The 19,681-nt window shown below is 48.0% G+C and overlaps 1 protein-coding gene across 1 annotated transcript; it reads right to left on the bottom strand.

Moving 5' to 3' along the window:
- Positions 1 to 1,024: 1,024 nt before the first annotated feature.
- Positions 1,025 to 18,955, bottom strand: Ttll2 (tubulin tyrosine ligase like 2). The gene is given in 11 exon segments (XM_077801998.1): positions 1,025 to 1,203; positions 1,515 to 1,585; positions 1,587 to 1,644; positions 1,647 to 1,922; positions 7,926 to 7,996; positions 7,998 to 8,043; positions 8,046 to 8,162; positions 8,165 to 8,229; positions 8,231 to 8,468; positions 8,471 to 8,597; positions 18,851 to 18,955. Coding segments are annotated over 11 exon segments (1,353 nt in total).
- Positions 18,956 to 19,681: the final 726 nt, after the last annotated feature.

Below are 19,681 nucleotides of genomic sequence, written 5' to 3'. Positions count from 1 at the left end.
TTGCTGACCCTTTTTTTTCCTTTAGCTCTTTTTATTGTGGTAAAAAACACACTACATAAAATTTACCATTAGTGACATTTAGTGCACTCCAGTGTGGTGCAGCTGCCTGGTTCTGGAACATTCCATCACCCAGAGGGAAGCCTTCTGCCCTCCCACCCCGGCAGCCTTCCTGTTCCCCGGCCCTTGGTCCCTGGAAGCCTCCAGCCTGCACTCCGAGGCCTCTCCACCTGGTACTGTTTCACAGGAACCGTGTACTCTGTGGCCATGGCCCTCAGCTGTCCAGCACAGGGTTTCTAGTGACCCTCCCGCACCTTCCGTCTGAGGACTCTTGAGGGTCTTTTCATCTGTCATGAAAAGTAACGTGCCTGGGTGGGGAAGGTCCTGTCGTCATGTGCTGGGTGGTGACCTGTGACAAGCCTGCCAAGAGGGCCACTTGAACATGGCTGCAGATGCCCCTGGGGGCTTCCTGCCACCAGGTCTGGTTCAAGGCACAGCACCCCTAAACAAGCCATTTGACTACAGTAGTTCATATCACTCCCAACACCTATTTGACCACTAGGTTGACAAAATAATTTTGATGAAAAATAGTTGATTAAAAATAAAACGTGGGGCTACGCTGTGGCTCAGCAGTAGACGCTCCCCTAGCACGTGTGAGGCCCTGGGTTCGATCCTCAGCACCTCATATACATAAATAAAATAAAGGTATCGTGCCCACTTACAACTTAAAAAATATTTTTAAAAAAGTGAATTCCTGGGTTTTAAGATTTAATAGTCTTTTTCTCCTGTTTAATACACCACACAATTGCAGTAAAGTATATCCACAGACAAGGAAGGGGCTGGGTGAGGTTCTTCCAAGAAATCTGAGCAGGTGAATGCGGGACAGAAATTCAATCTCCACGTGGACAGGTTACGCTCTACCTGCCGCCACCTTTCTGGCCCCGGAGTAAGACCACGTGCTGCTATGCTGGGGGCACAGGGGCGGGCCTGTGGCTCTCCTGGGGTCAGGAATCCATGTCACTGGGCTTTACTTCCTGCACTTGGGCTGCTGCTCTGCCGGCTTCTGCAGCTCCTGGGTGGTCCTCTTGACACTCGGTCCATTCCCGGAGGCTCCCAAGGTAGCTTCATTGAAAGGAAAAATGAGCACAAGGTTCCCTGCGTGGGGTCTGGGCTGCTCGGGGCGCTCCTGGTGTTGCAGGGATGTGACTGAATGGGGGACATGTAGGGGATGGGGACATGCAGGGGATGAGCGCCTTGCCTGGGGGTGCCTGCCCTGGAGCTGGGCTTGGTTCTGGGCGCCTCTCTGGTGGCCAGGAGGAGGTCCTTCGTCTCTCTCAGCTGTGGAGGGCGCGTGGGACAGGACAGGTCCTCACAGCCGTCCTTGGCAGGGCCGCTCTTACTGTGCATCCTGCCCATGAGTCGCAGGAGGGACTCGTAAGGAAGGTGACCGTGAGAACATGAGAACCGCTGAGCCCATGCTTGTCACTCCTGGAAAAGAGGAGGTTGGGGCTCCCAACACTCCCTCCCCTCGGCCCTCAGGCCATTGAAGCAAATCAGTTCGATGATGTCTGGATGAGTTTCCTCTTCACACATCTGTCGGGCAGTCTAAGGACAAGGTGGGGCTGTGGTTCACTTCCAAGAGCCACGTTTCAAGTTGTCATCAATCAAGATATCAAACCCGAAGAGCTCGAAGCAGTTGGCAGCGAAGGGGACTGATGGGACTGCGGCAAGGACGGTGAGGATAACCACATTGTTGATCTTCTGCCACAGAAGCAGGTCGTCCACATCCCCATTTCGAAGGTAGGAGAAGAACCTGCTGAGGGTCCACTTGCAACTGTGACCGACTACTTCCTTGATCTTCTCATAGGGGACTCCAGATTTAATGATGCTGCTGTTGGTCAAATGTGCATAGTAAATGCCGCAGTCTGGCTGGGCACAATTCGGAGCCACTTGTCAAAAGAAATGAACTTTATTTTTAGAACACACACACCAAACCACACAGCTCCTCAGGAAAACCCTCAGAGCCCAACTGCCACCACCGGCTTCCCACAAGCCTCTCAACCTCCCCCACTCCTCCTGCTCTTGAGGCTGATTGGCTGGGTCGCGTGGGCAGAGCCAAAAAAAGTCCCCCAATGAGCAGCTCCATGGTCTGAAAGGGCCGGGAAACAGCCCAATGAGCATCACCACAGAGGAGCCAATCAGTTGGCAGCTAGAAGTTTGCTGGGGCCACTGTGAGCCAATCATCAGCCGGCAGCTGGAAGTTTGCTGGCAGCTGGAAGTTCACTGGGGCCCCTTTGGCTGTGGCTCTCAACATCTCCCCCTCTCTGTTTAAACAACAAGCATGTGGCTTGGGGACCGTGCCTGCCTTAGGTTGTCCAATACTACATATGGTCCTTACCCGTCTTCGGATGAGCTGACCTCAGGGCGTCAGCCTCCTGTCTTAGGTTGGTACCATTGTAATTGGATCTTACCCGTCATTGACTACCGGTCCAGTATACAGCCACACCTGTGGAGAAGTACCAGCGGGGGGGTGAGGTTCTTTGCCTCACCTCTGTTGGCCCCCAAATTTTATCTGAACAACCATCACAAGCAGAAGGGAGGAGGATACACCAAGCCAATTGACAGCTCCTTTTGGAAAATTTGTACCACCAATGACATCATCAGCAAAAATACCCCAACACTACCACAAGTCGCTGCACCAACAGATAGTTCACAATGCATACTAGTGAGTTCACAATGCATACAAGTGATACATAGTTCAGGCAAGTTCTGCAAGCAGTTCAGTGATGGCTATTGCAGAAGCTGTAGATTGGTTTTATCTTTGTCTTCACCGGCACTGGGATGAAGATAGGAATTCTGGCAATAATGGCTAAAGAAAAAAATTATGTAACATTCCAGAAGGCACTAAAAGAAAACAATTTTCTGAACAATTTACATTATCTTGAATAGAATTATTAAATATAATGAAAAGGAAAGGTGAAAGTAAACAAACCTGTTAACCTCTTTTTTTGTTCACATATTAAAACAATCCTCAACAGCTATTTACCCAATTTAAATTAAACCATTTAAATCACGTGAATAAAAAATATATTTGGATCCATTTTTTCATGAGCACTCATCATATATGATATATGGACATAAGTACATACAAACATACAACATAAAACACAAGTGTGCACACCACACATAACATAATAGTAAAGGCCTTATAACTTTTTACAGGTGAAATCTCCATTGCAATGTTTAAAAACTCTATAATCAAAAAATAGAACTGATCAGCAAAACATTAACCTAGGTCTGTATGAGCTCAAAAAAAAAAAAAAATAGAACTTCATGATGTGGGAAAGGGTAATAATAAAATAGATATTGAAAAAAGAATCCTGGTTCTATCTCAGATGTAAGAATAGCCAAACTGGAGTTTTGGATATCAGTTGTTATGTATTTGAGCCAAATCATCTTCTTTTTGGTCTGTAGAAATCGCTTTAGTTAATCTCTCTGGAATCCAAATCGGCTGCTGTTCTCCCTGTGGAAACACATAAACAGACCCCCAACTCCAAACAATCACTGGGTCAGGACCTTGGTTAATCTCTCTGGAATCCAAATCGGCTGCTATTCTTCCTGTGGAAAAACACAAACAGACCCCCGACTCCAGACAATCACTGGGTCAGGACCTTTCCATTGTCCTGTTAGAATATCCTTCCAAAGCACCTTGGGCTTATGTACATTTTTTGGACACATATGCCTTTCCGCAGCACTAAGCCCTGATGAATCCAAATTTTAAAAGTTTAGAGTAAAAAGGGTTATTTTAAGTTTATCTTTGGGGAATATATACCCCTTCCCAATTCCCTCTTTTTGCTTTAATAAGTACATTTTAATAGTTTGATGAGCTCTTTCAACTATGCCTTGTCCAATTTATGTCTCCTAATAACTTTTGAAAGTCATTAAGTGATTTGAGTTGATCTACTCGTATTTGAAATTTTGGTGGATGGACCATGGTTGAGGATAATAGAACTCCTAAATAATTAATTGGAAAATTTAATTGTACTTTATCTATTGCTATCTGTAGATTATAATTTTTTAATAAGTTTGTAAGTGTGGCATAACATTCTAGCAATGTGTTTTTAGCTTTGTGTGCTAACAATACATCATCCATATAGTGAAATATTTGTAGTTCAGGATTTTGATTTCTAAGTGGCTGGATTACTTTGTTAACATAAATTTGACACATAGTTGGGCTGTTAGCCATCCCTTGAGGGAGTACTTTCCATTCATATCTCTGATCAGGACCTTCATGATTCAGTGCAGGGATAGTAAATGCAAAACGTGGACTATCCTCGGGATGAATTGGAATTGAAAAAAAACAATCTTTAATATCTATAACTAAAACATACCAAGTTTTTGGCAAAGCAGACAATTGAGGAATCCCAGATTGAGCAGGTCCCATAATGACCATTTCATTATTAATGGCTCTTAAATCTTGCAATAATCTCCATTTACCAGATTTCTTTTTGATGACAAAAATGGGAGTATTATGGGGAGATACAGAAGGTTGTATATGTCCTTCCGCTAATTGTTGTTTGACCAGGTCATGGGCTGCTTGTATCTTTTCTTTAGTCAGGGGCCACTGAGGAACCCATACTGGTCTTTCTGATTTCCATGTAATTTTTATTGTCTCAGTGGCCCTTTGTGAAAATCCAACTCATGTCTGTCTGTTCCTTGATCTATTTGTATTGGTGCTGCTATACCTTGTTCTTGTTTTTCTAATCTTTTTCCTTTCCTAAAATCTTGTCTAGCCTTAATAGTGGGTGCATTTTGATTGATATTATTTGTTAATGTCAAACCTAATTGATCCAAGACATCTCATCCCCATAAATTTATAGGAAGATGATCCAATACATATGGCTGTATAGTTCCTTCACATCCTTCAGGATCCTTCCAATCTAATACCATTGCACTTCTATGGGGATTAGTCACCACTCCTAGGCCTCGAGCGTTTGGGTGACTTGTTGTAATGGCCAATGTTTTGGCCATTCTTGACGAGAGATGATGCTAAGGTCTGCACCTGTATCCAGTAGCCCATTAAATTCATGTCCTTGAATATTTAGTTTTAGCATGGGACGAGAATCTAAATTTAAAGAAAGCATAGCCCAATCTACACCTGTGGAGCCTAATCCCTTGGAACCTCTTTCTACAGCATGACTGGAAAATTTATCATGTAGGCTTGGTATTATTAGTAACTGTGCTATTCTATCTCCTGGTGAAATTACTGATATACCCTTTGGAGAACTGGCTATAATTTTTATTTCACCTTCATAATCGGGATCAATTACCCCAGGACTTATCAAAAGTCCTTTTAGAGTAAAAGAGCTGCGTCCCAATAATAAGCCTACTGTTCCTTTGGGAAGAGGTCCTTTCACCCCTGTGGGAATGATTTGAACTCCCATCTCTGGAGTTAGTACTGATCTGGCGGAGGTGCAGATGTCCAACCCTGTGCTCCCTCTGGTTTGTCTGATGAGGGATCTGATGGACAATGTGTCCTGGTCACTACCCTGATGGGGTTGCTGGGGTTGCTGGGTTCTTCCAGTGCTCCATATATTTGTGGTTTGGGGCCCCGGAACATTGGGGCCCCCTGTCCGTTTTTTGGCAATGGAGCCCGATGCCTTTGTCCACGATATTGTGGATAAACACCTTGTCCTTGTTCGTTTTTTGATAATGGAGTACCCTCTATGGTGGTTTGAGAACGGCATTCATTAGCCCAATGTCTCCCTCTACGGCATCGTGGGCAAATACCCGGTATTCTACTCCTTTGATACCTAGTTTTGTTAAACCCTCCTCCTATGGGGCAATTCCTTTTAAAATGTCCTGTTTGTTGACAATTGTAGCATGTTCTTGGCCTGGTATATAAAGCCTGTTTTAATGAAGCTGCCATGACTTGCTCTTGTTCATTAATGTCTCTACATAATTTAATATATGTGTTTAAATCTTCCTGTTTCCATGGTCTAATGATATCTCTGCACCAACAATTCGCTTGGTCATAAGCCAGCTGTTTTATTAGTGGCATTGCTTGTTCTGTATTCCCAAAAATTCTGGTAGCTGTTCGAATAAGCCTATCTACAAATTCAGCGTAAGGTTCATTAGCTCCTTGTATTACCTTAGATAATTGACCTTGTAAACCTCCATGTCCTTGTAAAGTCTTCCATGCCCTAATCGCCTATGCAGCAATTTGTGAGTATACGCCAGGATCATATGCAATTTGTTGCTGCTGATCCTCATAAGGTCCCTTTCCTAACAACATATCTAGATTTCTCTGAGAATAACCAGCTGCTGCATTTCGCCTAGCCGTCTCCTTGCAAAATTCCTCATTGGCAACCTTCCATAACAGGTATTGACCTTCATTTAGCACAGCTTTACACATTTTAGCCTAATCTGCTGGCGTCATGTTCAAGTTGGTAAAGGATTCGACAAAGCTTACAGTGAAGGGTGCTTGAGGACCATAGGTTGTTACAGCCTCTTTTAGCTCCTTCACTGTTTTGAAATTTAAAGCATGGTGAATTCGCTGCCCTCCTACCTCAAATACAGGGCATGTTAATACTTGAGATCCTGTCTCAGGATCCCAACTATCAACTGCGGGGGTTGGGAGCCTCCTAGCATATGGAGGTGGTGCTGTTGATTGGACACTTATGCCCTCTGGTGATAGAATGCTGTTAGTAGCAGTCTCCTGTAGAGGTGGCGCTGTTGGTTGGACACTTATGCCCTCTGGTGATAGAAAGGTGTTAGTAGCAGTCTCCTGTAGAGGTGGCGCTGTTGGTGGGACACTTACGCCCTCTGGTGATAGAATGCTATTAGTAGCAGTCTCCTGTAGAGGTGGCGCTGTTGGTGGGACACTTACGCCCTCTGGTGATAGAATGCTATTAGTAGCAGTCTCCTGTAGAGGTGGCGCTGTTGGTGGGACACTTACGCCCTCTGGTAATAGAATGCTGTTAGTAGCAGTCTCCTGTAGAGGTGGTGCTGTTGGTGGGACACTTACGCTCTCTGATAGAAAGGTGTTAGTAGCAGTCTCCTGTTGTAACTTTCCCCCTGATGGCTTTTTCTGCTCTACACTTTCTTTTTCTGTCTGACTAGCTTGAGAGACCTTCTCTTTTACTTGAATCTTTTCCTATGTCTGACTAGCTCGAGAGACCTTCTCTTTTACTTGAATATTTCTACTATAACTATAATACAACCCAAGAAGATAACACCAAACAAAACTGAAACAGAGTGAAACAAAATTGGAACAACACAAAATCATTACAGCCTTTCTATCCTCCTGAAATGTCCATCCGTCCTTTCTCCCTATCTGTTCCTCAGACGTGAGCGGTTTTTCTTCCATCTTACACATCTCCAGGGACAGGGAACTTAAAACAAAAGTGAAGCAAAACAAAAGAAGAATCTTAAAATGGCTCCCCATCCTCTCGCCCTGCCCTCAGGGGCGAGCAGTTTACTTACCCTCAGTCATTCCCTGTGTGGCCACCAAATGCCGCAGTCTGGCTGGGCACAATTCAGGAGCCACTTGTCAAAAGAAACAAACTTTATTTTTAGAACACACACACCGCACCACACAGCTCCTCAGGAAAACCCTCAGAGCCCAACTGCCACCAACGGCTTCCCACAAGCCTCTCAACCCCCCCACTCCTCCTGCTCTTGAGGCTGATTGGCTGGGTCGGGTGGGCAGAGCCAAAAAAAGTCCCCCAATGAGCAGCTCCGTGGTCTGAAAGGGCAGGGAAACAGCCCAATGAGCATCACCACAGAGGAGCCAATAAGTTGGCAGCTAGATGTTGCTGGGGCCGCTGTGAGCCAATCATCAGCTGGCAGCTGGAAGTTTGCTGGCAGCTAGAAGTTTGCTGGTAGCTGAAAGTTTGCTGGGGCCCCTTTCGGCTGTGGCTCTCAACAGTAGTTTTTCAAATTATGGAGGTCCAACTTTTCTGTAGCAAACCATACTAACCCTTCTTGATACACAATTGGTCAAAGGCTTAAAGCCAGTGACACAGACCTAGAGGCGGAGGTCACGTTATACCTACTGACAAGTAAAGGGTTGCAGATATATTTCCGTACCTTATATGTATCACTAAAGATTAGGTCTTTAACGTCACTGACAATTATTATCCCCCTCCCACGAGATGGTTCTGGGGCTTGCATATCCAATGGCCGTGCTTGGTGCCCAGCATTTGCTTCTCCTTGAAGTACTCATTCTGACTTGGTGTAGTCGTTGGGCATGACAACGTCTGGGGCATGAACTCAGAGGGTGGTGCCATACATCCTCTGCATGTGCTGCAGGTGCTTGGCCAGACGGTCCTTCCTGGTGAGCTTGGTCATCCCTGGGTGGAGGCTGAGTCGCTGCCATGGCTTGACATTGATGTGCTCAATCATTCGAAAAGAGGAAGTCCTCCAGTACAGATTCCAGTCTTCAACATTCTGCTCCTGCTCGTCAAATCCCCCCACCCCAGGTGCTCCAGCAGGACGTTCTGCACTACTTCTGGGGTGGTCTCGTCCACACGGAACACTAGTGGCTTCAGGGTGGCCCCTGGAGGTTCATCTTCTGTCTTAAGAGAAGGGTCTCTTTCCTAAGAATTGATCATTGAAAGAGTGTTAGAGGAGTGGGCCCGGGGGTCAGAGCTAGCAGAAGCTTCAAAGAAGGATGGTACCTGACACTCCAACTGCTCCCCTCCCACCCCAGCCTGGCTGGATAGCACCTCTCCAGCAGATGCCCTAAGAGAGCAAACCCGTCTCTTCCCCCCCACACACACCTTTTCTCTATTCACCAACATATTACATCGCCAGTGACATATTTAAAATCACACAGTTCACAGTTACACCATCAGAACTCTTTCTGATTGTCTGTCCGGGGGATTGAACCCAGGGCCTCACACTCACTAACAGGCACTCTCTGCCACTCACTGGACAACAGCCCCAGCCCCTGCCGAAGCATTGAGGGTAAATGGTCATTTAGACCCACACCCCTGGTGAATCCCCTTGGCCTAAAAAGTGAGTGAGATTACTTACAAAAAAACAGATGCAACACTCCTATAGGCAGATAGATTCCAGCGGGTTAAAAGAAGCTTAACGCCATGATGTCTTCCGGCCTGAGCGGCTCTGGGATGAAGGAGCCCTCTGCAGCAGAGCTCCCCAGGCCAGCATCTGAGCACCCTGGGACCACTGGACACGCTTCAGAGGCAGAGGCTGGGCCAGTCATGTAAGTGGTCAATTGTGAGAAAAGTAGCTGAATAGATAACGTGAGTTTTAAAAGCCCACTAGCAAAAACAATGCGAACGGGAAGATCATGCCTTCACTCTTTGAAAGGTAAACGGAAAATGCAGATTTGACGTTTTGATCTGAGGTTCAGAGATGGAAAACAGGGTCGTTTTTGAGCAAATTGTGCCTGACTGCGGAGCACAGCATCTTGTCGTGACCTGGAGACCTCACATCATATATGTAATATGTCACTCACATATATCTAATATGTCACTCACATATATCTAATATGTAACTTATATATATCTATCTAATATGTCACTCACATATATCTAATATGTAACTCACATATATCTGATATGTAACTCACATATATCTAATATGTAACTTATATATATCTATCTAATATGTCACTCACATATATCTAATATGTCACTCACATATATCTAATATGAAACTCACATATATCTAATATGAAACTCACATATATCTAATATGTAACTCACATATATCTAATGTGTAACTCACATATATCTAATGTGTCACTCACATATATCTAATATGTCACTCACATATATCTAATATGTAACTTATATATATCTATCTAATATGTCACTCACATATATCTAATATGTCACTCACATATATCTAATATGAAACTCACATATATCTAATATGAAACTCACATATATCTAATATGTCACTCACATATATCTAATATGTAACTCACTCCCATATATCTGATATGTAACTCACATATATCTAATGTCACATATATTTGATATGTCACTCACATATGTCTAATGTGTAACTCACATATATCTAATATGAAACTCACATATATCTAATATGTCACTCACATATATCTAATATGTCACTCACATATATCTAATATGTCACTCACATATATCTAATGTGTCACTCACATATATCTAATATGTCACTCACATATATCTAATGTCACATATATCTGATATGTCACTCACATATGTCTAATGTGTAACTCACATATATCTAATATGAAACTCACATATATCTAATATGTAACTCACATATATCTAATGTGTAACTCACATATATCTAATGTGTCACTCACATATATCTAATATGTCACTCACATATATCTAATATGTAACTCACATATATCTAATGTGTAACTCACATATATCTAATGTGTCACTCACATATATCTGATATGTCACTCACATATATCTGATATGTAACTCACATATATCTGATATCTCACTCACATATATCTAATGTGTAACTCACATATATCTAATATGTAACTCACATATATCTAATGTGTAACTCACATATATCTAATGTGTCACTCACATATATCTGATATGTCACTCACATATATCTGATATGTAACTCACATATATCTGATATCTCACTCACATATATCTAATGTGTAACTCACATATATCTAATATGAAACTCACATATATCTGATATGTAACTCACATATATCTAATGTGTAATTTATATGTATCTAATATGTCACTCACATATATCTGATATGTGACTCACATATATCTGATATGTCACTCACATATATCTGATATGTGACTCACATATATCTGATATGTAACTCACATATATCTGATATGTGACTCACATATATCTGATATGTAACTCACATATATCTAATGTGTAATTTATATGTATCTAATATGTCACTCACATATATCTGATATGTCACTCACATATATCTGATATGTCACTCACATATATCTGATATGTGACTCACATATATCTGATATGTAACTCACATATATCTAATGTGTAATTTATATGTATCTAATATGTCACTCACATATATCTGATATGTCACTCACATATATCTAATATGAAATTCACATATATCTGATATGTCACTCACATATATCTAATGTGTAATTTATATGTATCTAATATGTCACTCACATATATCTGATATGTCACTCACATATATCTAATGTGTAATTTATATGTATCTAATATGAAATTCACATATATCTGATATGTCACTCACATATATCTAATGTGTAATTTATATGTATCTAATATGTCACTCACATATATCTGATATGTCACTCACATATATCTAATGTGTAATTTATATGTATCTAATATGTCACTCACATATATCTGATATGTCACTCACATATATCTGATATGTGACTCACATATATCTAATGTGTAATTTATATGTATCTGATATGTCACTCACATATACCTAAGACGTAACTTCTGTGAAAATCAAATTGGTGAATTAGAAAACGGCCAGATACAATGATGCGGGGGGGATCAACCAGGAAGCCCACTGTCCATCTTGCGCATGGGTACACACATCGGCCTCCAGGCCCTCCCTGTCCCACACCCTGGCCCTGTGACTTTGGCTCCCTAACTGGAGCCAGAGTGTATTTCCTGCTCCCGTCCTTGCTGATCTTGGCCCTATGAGAGGGTGGACTGGGTGGGGGCGAGTGTGTGCTCCAGACTGGGCTTAAAGGGTGTCTCAGTCGCTCCTCCGCTTTGAATGCCTCGAGGAGGACCTGGCCACAGTCCCTGCTGGCAGCAGCTGGAGACACCGAGGAGCAGGGAGTCACCAACCCAAGCCCACGGCCCGAGGGGACCAGGCAGTTCATGCATTGGGTCGTGCCAGAGGCTGGGGTGGCTTGTCACAAAGCACGAGTGTGGCCATACTTGGCAACACAGAGTAGATAGAGCTTGGAGAGGGCAGGCCAGGTGTGGCTGGGGGTGGGGGTCCCTAACGCCAGCAGAGGCTGGGTCCTCCTGTGGATGGCTGGGGGGGGGGTCCCTAATGCGAGCAGAGGCCGGGTCCTCCTGTTGATGGCTGAGGGGTCCCTAACGACAGCAGAGGCCGGGTCCTCCTGTGGATGGCTGGGGGGGGGGGTTCCCTAATGCCAGCAGAGCCCAGGTCCTCCTGTTGATGGCTGAGGGGTCCCTAACGCCAGCAGAGGCCGGGTCCTCGTGTCGATGGCCGAGGCAGAGCACTGCAGAGAGACACACACAGATCCAACTGGAAAATCGTCTTCAGTCCAGGTAGAAGGCAAGGCTGTGGTCCTCCTGTGAGGGAGGGGTGACCAGGAGAGGAGAGAGAATCAGAAGTCCCAAGGGCAGCACTAAATTCGGAGACTGCGATTATAGAGATTTCGAGGGAAAGAATGGCAATACGAGAATTTTATACTCAGCCAAATTATTGTCTGACATTGAGAGCAAAGAAAAACAGCTTACCGCCCAGGCACTGTTTCCAAAAACAAAATGATTACTCAATGAAATCTACCACCCACATGAAAAATAAAACTCCCAAAGATGTAGACAGAATTGGAATCCAGCTGTGTTCTCAAAACATGTCCTGAGCAGCATGAGCCTCACACAGTGGCTCTTTTTCTTTTTTAATTCATTTATTCTAATTTGTTATACATACAGCAGAAGGCATTTCAGTTCATAGTACACACAGAGCACAATGTCCACGTCTCTGGTTGTACAGAGTCACACCATTCCTGTCTTCATACATGTCCCAGGCCAGTGATGTCCACCTCATTCCAGTCTTTCCTACCCCCTTTCCCCCCATTCCTCTCCCTCCCCTTGGCCCTATCTAGAGTTCCTCCATTCCTCCCATGCTCCCCCTCCCCCCACCGCGTCCCCATTATGGATCAGCATCCACATATCAGAGACAACATTTGGCTTTTGGTTTTTTGGGACTGGCTTCCTTCACTTAGCATTATGTGCTCCAATTCCATCCATTTACCTGCAAATGCCATGGTTTTGTTCTCTTTTATTACTGAGTAATGTTCCATTGTGTATATATGCCACAGTTTCTTTATCCATTCATCCACTGAAGGGCACTTGGTTGGTTCCATAGTTTAGCTGTTGTGAATTTGCTGCTATAAACATTGATGTGGTTGCGTCCCTGAAGTCCTTTGGGGATAAACGGAGCAGTATTGAAGCTGGCCATGTGTTTGGACCAGCCCCATCCACGTTACAAGACAGCAAAGTTAGAAACCCACATCCCTGTGAGCACAAATGCATAAATTGTCACCAGCTGTTTGAAAACTGGATCCCAAACCATGCAGAAGAGACTCGGTGTCTTGGCCGTTGTGGGTTGTATTGTGTCCCCAAGACAGATACGTTGGAATCCCCAGGATTTGGGGAATGTGGGTTTTACCTATTAATCGGGTCCCTCTGGAGGGAGGTGGGACCTAGATCCAGGACACCTGGTGTCCCTGTAAGAGGTGGAGAGATGCAGAGGACATCGTGGAAGACGGAGACCCATGTGAGGCCACTCAGGGCAGAGGCAGAGACACAGCCCTGTGTCTGGGAGCCGAGGAGGCCGAGGACGAGGACCGCTGGCAGCCGCCAGGAGCAGGGACACAGGGAGGGGACCCCACCACCTTGAAATTCCTGTCTGCAGACCATGAGGGAACACGCTTCTGCTGGGTCCATTCCCAACCCTCATCACAGAAGACCTCGGAAACCAGAGCAGTGTTCCGTGGTGTGGATTCCACGTTTGGTTTGATGTAATGAGAGAGTAAGAGAAAACGTGCGCACCCAGCAGATCCAGGAAGACACGTCTGACGCCTGGGTGAGTACATCAAGGGCACCTCTCAGCACACCAGCGGTCAAAGGCGCCTGGAAGGGGCGTCTGTAAGCAGCTTGCAGACAGAGCTGACTCCAGGAGCAGCTTCCCGGAGCCTGCACCAGCAGGTGCTGTCCTCACCGCCTGCAGGCAGCCACGCAAGCCACAAGAGGAGCGAGGAAAGCACCGGGTCAGAAGGACAGGTGTCTCCTTGTAAATGTCTTGGAGGACAGGTTAGAGCATCCTAAGGAAGGGCCAAAGCTCCTGGAGCTATCAGGTAACTTCAGCACATTCAGGGACTCCATGACAAATGGCCCCCGAGGACCGAGGGGTGACCACCTCAGGGGACAGAAAGAGCAAGCCGGCTCCCAGCCACACCAGAGCATGGGGCATGGGAAGGTTCCGGGCCCCCAGGCCTCTGGGAGTGAGGCTCCTGGAGTGAGGCCCCGGGAGACAGGTGGCTGGGAAAGTCACGCATCCTTCTGCCACCGTGTGGTCCACAGAAGTGCCAGCTCTAAAGGCAGCAATGTCAGGGATTCCCAGATTGAGGGCAGCACCAGGTGGGGAGGAGCCGATGTGTGCATGGCACCGTCACCCAGCAGTACATAGCAGCACCCCTGAGTGGTGAGGCCCAGGAGCAGGAAGAGGCAGGGCAGCCGGAGCCCGGGAGGGACTGGTCCCAGCTCTGCGTGTGACGGCCTCCAGGGCTGAGTTCCTGTCTGCCTAGATGCTGCCAACTGCACACCTCCCTCAGCCTGAGCCAGGCTGCGGTCTCTGTCCCCTAAGGCCGACCCCTTCTGCCCTGAGCTGGGCCCTGAGTCAAGGCGCTGGGTTGAAGCCTCCTTTCCACAAGAACCCAAGGTCAGTAACACTGAGCAAAGCTGCAGGATATGAGGCCAAAACAGCAAAGCTCTGTTGTGTCGCCGTACCCTGCAGTGCCAGAAATGCAAATGGAATGTTGAGAAAACCCTCACAATGGCATAAAAACATGCTTAAGAAAGATTTCAATAAAATAAGAGCAAGACCTGAGAAGTACACAGCAGACCCAGGGCTGAACGAGATCACAGAGGACCTATAAGTGACAAGTACCAAGTGTGCGGGTTGGATCCCTCAGGACTGTTGGGTGGCCATGTTCTCCCCAGGGACGCTGTCTATGCAGGGCCGCAACCCATGCAGCCCAAGAGGCTCTGGGCCAGCTCCTGGGGCTGCCTGACGAGCAAGCCCCAGCCTGGAGCAGGACCAGATTGCCCTGGGCATAGGGAGTCGAGAGGCCCAACCAGCCTGCACCACAAGGGCTCCAAGGAGCCACTGCCCAGCCCCTGGCCACCCTCTTGCTTCGGCAGACAAAGGACTGTCCAAGGTGCCTCCCTCCACCTCCTCTCACGCCGTCTCCCAGGAGATTAAACTTTTGCTTTCCCTCCTTCTCGCCAATCCAAGAAAAATTTAACTCTCATTATGCAAATACGAGGGCCCACTGGACATTCCTAAGTGGACAAACTTGAACCTAGGAGCCCTCTCCTCCAGGGCTGTCCTTCCCTGCCTCCCAGCACAATAGGCTCCAGGGCTCTGCTGAGGCAGTGGAGGCTCCCAGCCCAGCCGGGCTCCCTGGGACAAAGGCCTGCAGCTCGCCTTTGTCTCCCCAGCCATCTTTTGTGGTGCAGCCTGGGAAAACCCTTAATGAGCCCGCCCGCTGCTGCAGAGGGTCTCCTCAGATAGAGGCAGCCCCCTTCCACCTGGCAGGGGACACGGAGGGGACAACAGCCTGCATCTACTCGGTTCCCTGAAACAATGCCCCATTTAGCTTCCTGGGCAACGAGAAAACAGGATACCACAAAAGATGGATTTGATGCAAGAAAACAGTTAAGGAGCCCAGTGGAGAGGCCGTCCTACAGGACTGCGTGGCTGAGGGCAGAGAAAGACACAGGAAGGCCCCAGCACAGGGCCGCCCAGCCCCCTCCAAACACTTCCTGAATGATGATGGACTTCATTTCAAAACCCGAGTCACTGCATGAGCTGGCTCTGCATGACACAGCAGTAAAGTCATTCACACTGACAGGCCGGCAGGCGCACTCAGAAACCGAGTCCTACGCAAGGTAAATGGGACAATGTCAACAAGGACACTGGACACACCTAAATAATAATATGCACAAACTGGAGACAAATGTCAAAGAGGTAAAACATTCCGTATTCACTGGGTTCCTTTCAGAGGTTGATAATTTGCTGAAATTCAAATAAAAATAATTGAGCTGTCATGTCTGTCAGCCTCTGGCTCACCCTGGGCTGGCGGGGTCCTCCCTGTGTTGGGCACCACCAGTTGGTACCCAGGGGCAGGACTCCACCCTGGAGGCTGCACTCCCGGAGACGGCCTCTGGGTCAGAATGCATGGCTGTCCTTGACAGGCAAGAGCAGATGGAAAACAAGCCCTGTCCCGGATTTGCACGGTGTGGAGGTTCAAGGGAATCATTTCCTGCTTGGACTGATCAATATCTCCATTACTAGGAAGCCTACAGAAGAAGTCCCATTTTTGTGCCCTCGATCTTCTGGATGGTGGCCCTTCCAGCCTCATCCAACTCCAGCTACTCAGGACAGACCACAGCTTCTCCAGCCCCTCACGGCCGTGTTTGCCGAGTGAATAAGCGTTGCCATCTGGATCAAGGCTCAAGCACAGGCAAGGGGTAGATGGAGATGAGCTGGTGGGACGCCAAAGGGCATCCTGAGTGCCACACTGATCAGATGGTCCTTTCAGGTATGCCAATCTGCTCTCAAAGTCCCAACAGAAGTGACAAGCTTGTGCTCCTTGGCATCCATGTGAGGAGCTTGGCATTTGTAGACAATCACCAACTTTCATTAGTAGCAAGTCTATCACTAACGGGTTTATCTCAATCCCTGTCAATCTGTGTAAGGTTCAGCTCTTCAACTTCATGGGCCTCTATCTCTTGACGAGAGACACTAGAGAAGGTCTTGCAATTGCTCTTGTAGGAGTTGCCTTGTAGCTCAGCAGGAAGCAGAGCCCGCCCCGCCTGTCAGTCATGCTCTGGGAGTGCCCGCCTTCCTGGGGGACGGTAGTGTGTGCATCACCTGCAGGGGAAGACCCTCTCCTAGGTTGCTCTTCTCCAGGTGTCTCTGAAGCCAGATTTAAAGTTAGGTAGTCAGTGTAGTTAGGTAAATTGGGTCTAATACTGAGTGAAATCTAAAATGGAGGCCATGCTGGGAATGACTCAGGGAAAACAGGACAACTCATGGAGTGTTAATGAAGTCCTGAAAAGACCCTAGGCCAAAGTCCACACCAAAGAAGTGATAATTAAGTCCTTCCTGCTCAGACTACTTCTTTGGCCCACCTGTGTCCCACCCCTGAGGCCTTCCAACCTACATTCCATCACTGAAAGAACTATAAAAAGGGGAGACAACAGCCCTTCCATGGATTCCACCTCTTGGGTCCCCTTCTTCCTCCGGGAGAAGTCTTTTCTGCTGTCCTTTAATAAACTTCTAATCTCTACTCTGACCTTGCCTCGGCGTGCTTCTTTGGTGTGATTCTTCAACATCGGGGAAGCAAGGACTCGTCAGCGGTCAACAGCGGTAACATCTCCAGCCTGCAGGCCCCTCGGAGCTCTGCCGGAGCCCTTGGCACCCTGCCCTGGCTCAGCACCTGGTCTCCCCCCTGCACAGAGCAGCCTCTCACTGCACCCAGTTTCCACCCTCTCCTGGCTCTGAGCTCAGGGCAGAGCAAGGCTGTGGGGGCCAGCATCTCACAGGAGCCTGGGCAGAAGCTGCACCAGCCGGGCCCAGTGAAGGGGGAGTGCTGAGCTCCCCATCCTCAGGGCTGGCCAGGCCGGCCTGGTACTCGCGTGCCGCCCCCAGGACAGCATGGCTGGACCTCTGTTGGCTTTTGAGGCTCGGTGCCTCTCACCAGCTGGAGATGGGAGGTGTCAGCGTGCCTTCTGTGCTCCTGGGCTCTGGTCTCCACCACCTCACCAGTTTCCCCGGCTAACCACCACGGGGTGCTGCTGCCTGCCTCCTGTGAACCGCCCTCTGAGCAGGCTCTGCGAGGACACAGCGGCTCAGAGCTCCTTCACTGAGGACGGTCCTGTGCCTCCTCCTGTAAGGCGTCCAGTCACGCAGTGCCTCTTGCACCTCACGGGCATTCCCGTGTTCTCAATGCCTTCCCACGAGGCAGGGCAACCCAGCTCCTCGCTGTGGATGGTGACAAGAGCCAGGGTGCAGGGGGCAGGCACTCTGGGGAGACACTGCTGATGTTGGCCTCCGGAGGGAAGCATCCTGTGAGCCCCAGCCCATGGCGGCCAGTTCCCCGTGGCTGCCAGGTCCTCCCAGCAGGCCCCGCTGGCCCAGGAAGCTGCACGGCCCCAGCACACCTGGCGCTGAAGGGAAGTGGTGTGGGCGCAGGTCCTCTGTGTCCTCTTTCCACTGTGTCCTGGTCTCTGCTGCTTCTGACCACAGGGTGACACTGTGGGGTGAGACAAAGGGGCGGAGCTCTCCGAGGGGAAGCGGCAGAGGGATGTGTCCCCCAACAGGCTGTGAGCTGAAGGAGACCTGGCACCTGCTTTGCTCACAGCTGGTTGGTCCTTGCTGCTCTCAACAGATAGACACGCCATGAAATTGAAGAGCTGAACCCTCATGAAGATTGTTCAGGGTTGAGACAAACCCATATAATGTGACCTGCTGTGAATGATACTTGGCAGTTGTCTGCAGATGCCAGGTTCCATGCTGATGTCAAGGAGCACAAACTTGTCACTTCTTGTGGGGACTGTGAGAGCAGACTGGCAGACCTAAAGGAACCACGTGCACACACTCATGTAAGTATATACAGGCACACACATACTCCAGGAGGTGGATCTGCACAATGCACATTCATGTCAGTACACATAATATTCACACTCATAGCTGTGAAAGCATCTGTATGCGCACACATGTACACACATGCACACATGCATGTCAGGGTACATTCACAGGAGAAAAGAGCAGGTCAGAGAAGGACCAGCTCTGCTCATGGCACAGGGCAGGTGGTGCAGCCAGACTCACGCTCCCGTGGCTCTGCAGGAGCACAGACCGCCCTGGGATGGAGGGGGTCACGTGTGCTGCTCGGCTCCACCACCAGCACTCGGGGCTCTTCAGGGAATACCACATGGTGTCTGCAGCCAGATGGAGCCCGCGTCCACCTGGAGTGTATCGCGAGGCCAGCCTTGGGTCTTCAGGAGGACAGTAAGGAAACCTCCCCCAGGGAGGCTGTGGGCATCCAGGAATTCTTGGGTTCTTCAGAAACACACACCCAGCTTCTAATGGGAGGCCCAGCGGGGGCAGCTCTGCCCGAGTGTGGGAGAGTCCACACCAGGACTCCTGCTGCCTGCTCAGTCCTGGTCCAGGAGCGACACAGCAGGGCATCAGGCCTTGCGGGAGTCTCAGTGGTGGCAGCCCCTGGCAGACGCACCACAGGCTCTTTCCTGAAGCTGCTCGGCCCTTTCCTGCCGGAGGCTTCACTCCTGGGGTCCAAGGTGTTGGGGCGATGCCTAGGGCCTTGAAGCCCCTGGGACTTGAGTCTGCGCCTCGGCAGGACTTTGTGCACTGGCCGCGTGGAGTCCCACTGTCAATTGAGCATGGAAAGCGAAGGGCTGTGGCAGGAACAGGCGGAGGGCGGCAATCCTGCTGACGGGGCTCAGCCACCCAGCCAGGGCCCTGCACTTCTGTCATTTGGTATTTTCCTTGTCAACTTGATACTGTTGCCTGTGACTGCTTACAGAATTATAACCTCTGATGTAATACCTTGAGATAACTTGAGATAATGCGCCATCACCTATAGGCTAGACAAAACATAAGACTGACTTCCAGTGTGATTCTGACCCCAATAAAATGGAA

This window comes from Urocitellus parryii, chromosome 8 (assembly GCF_045843805.1).
Source record: "Urocitellus parryii isolate mUroPar1 chromosome 8, mUroPar1.hap1, whole genome shotgun sequence".
NCBI lineage: Eukaryota > Metazoa > Chordata > Mammalia > Rodentia > Sciuridae > Urocitellus > Urocitellus parryii.
Note: the sequence above shows the minus strand (reverse complement) of the source record. Positions and strands in the feature narration are given on the sequence as shown.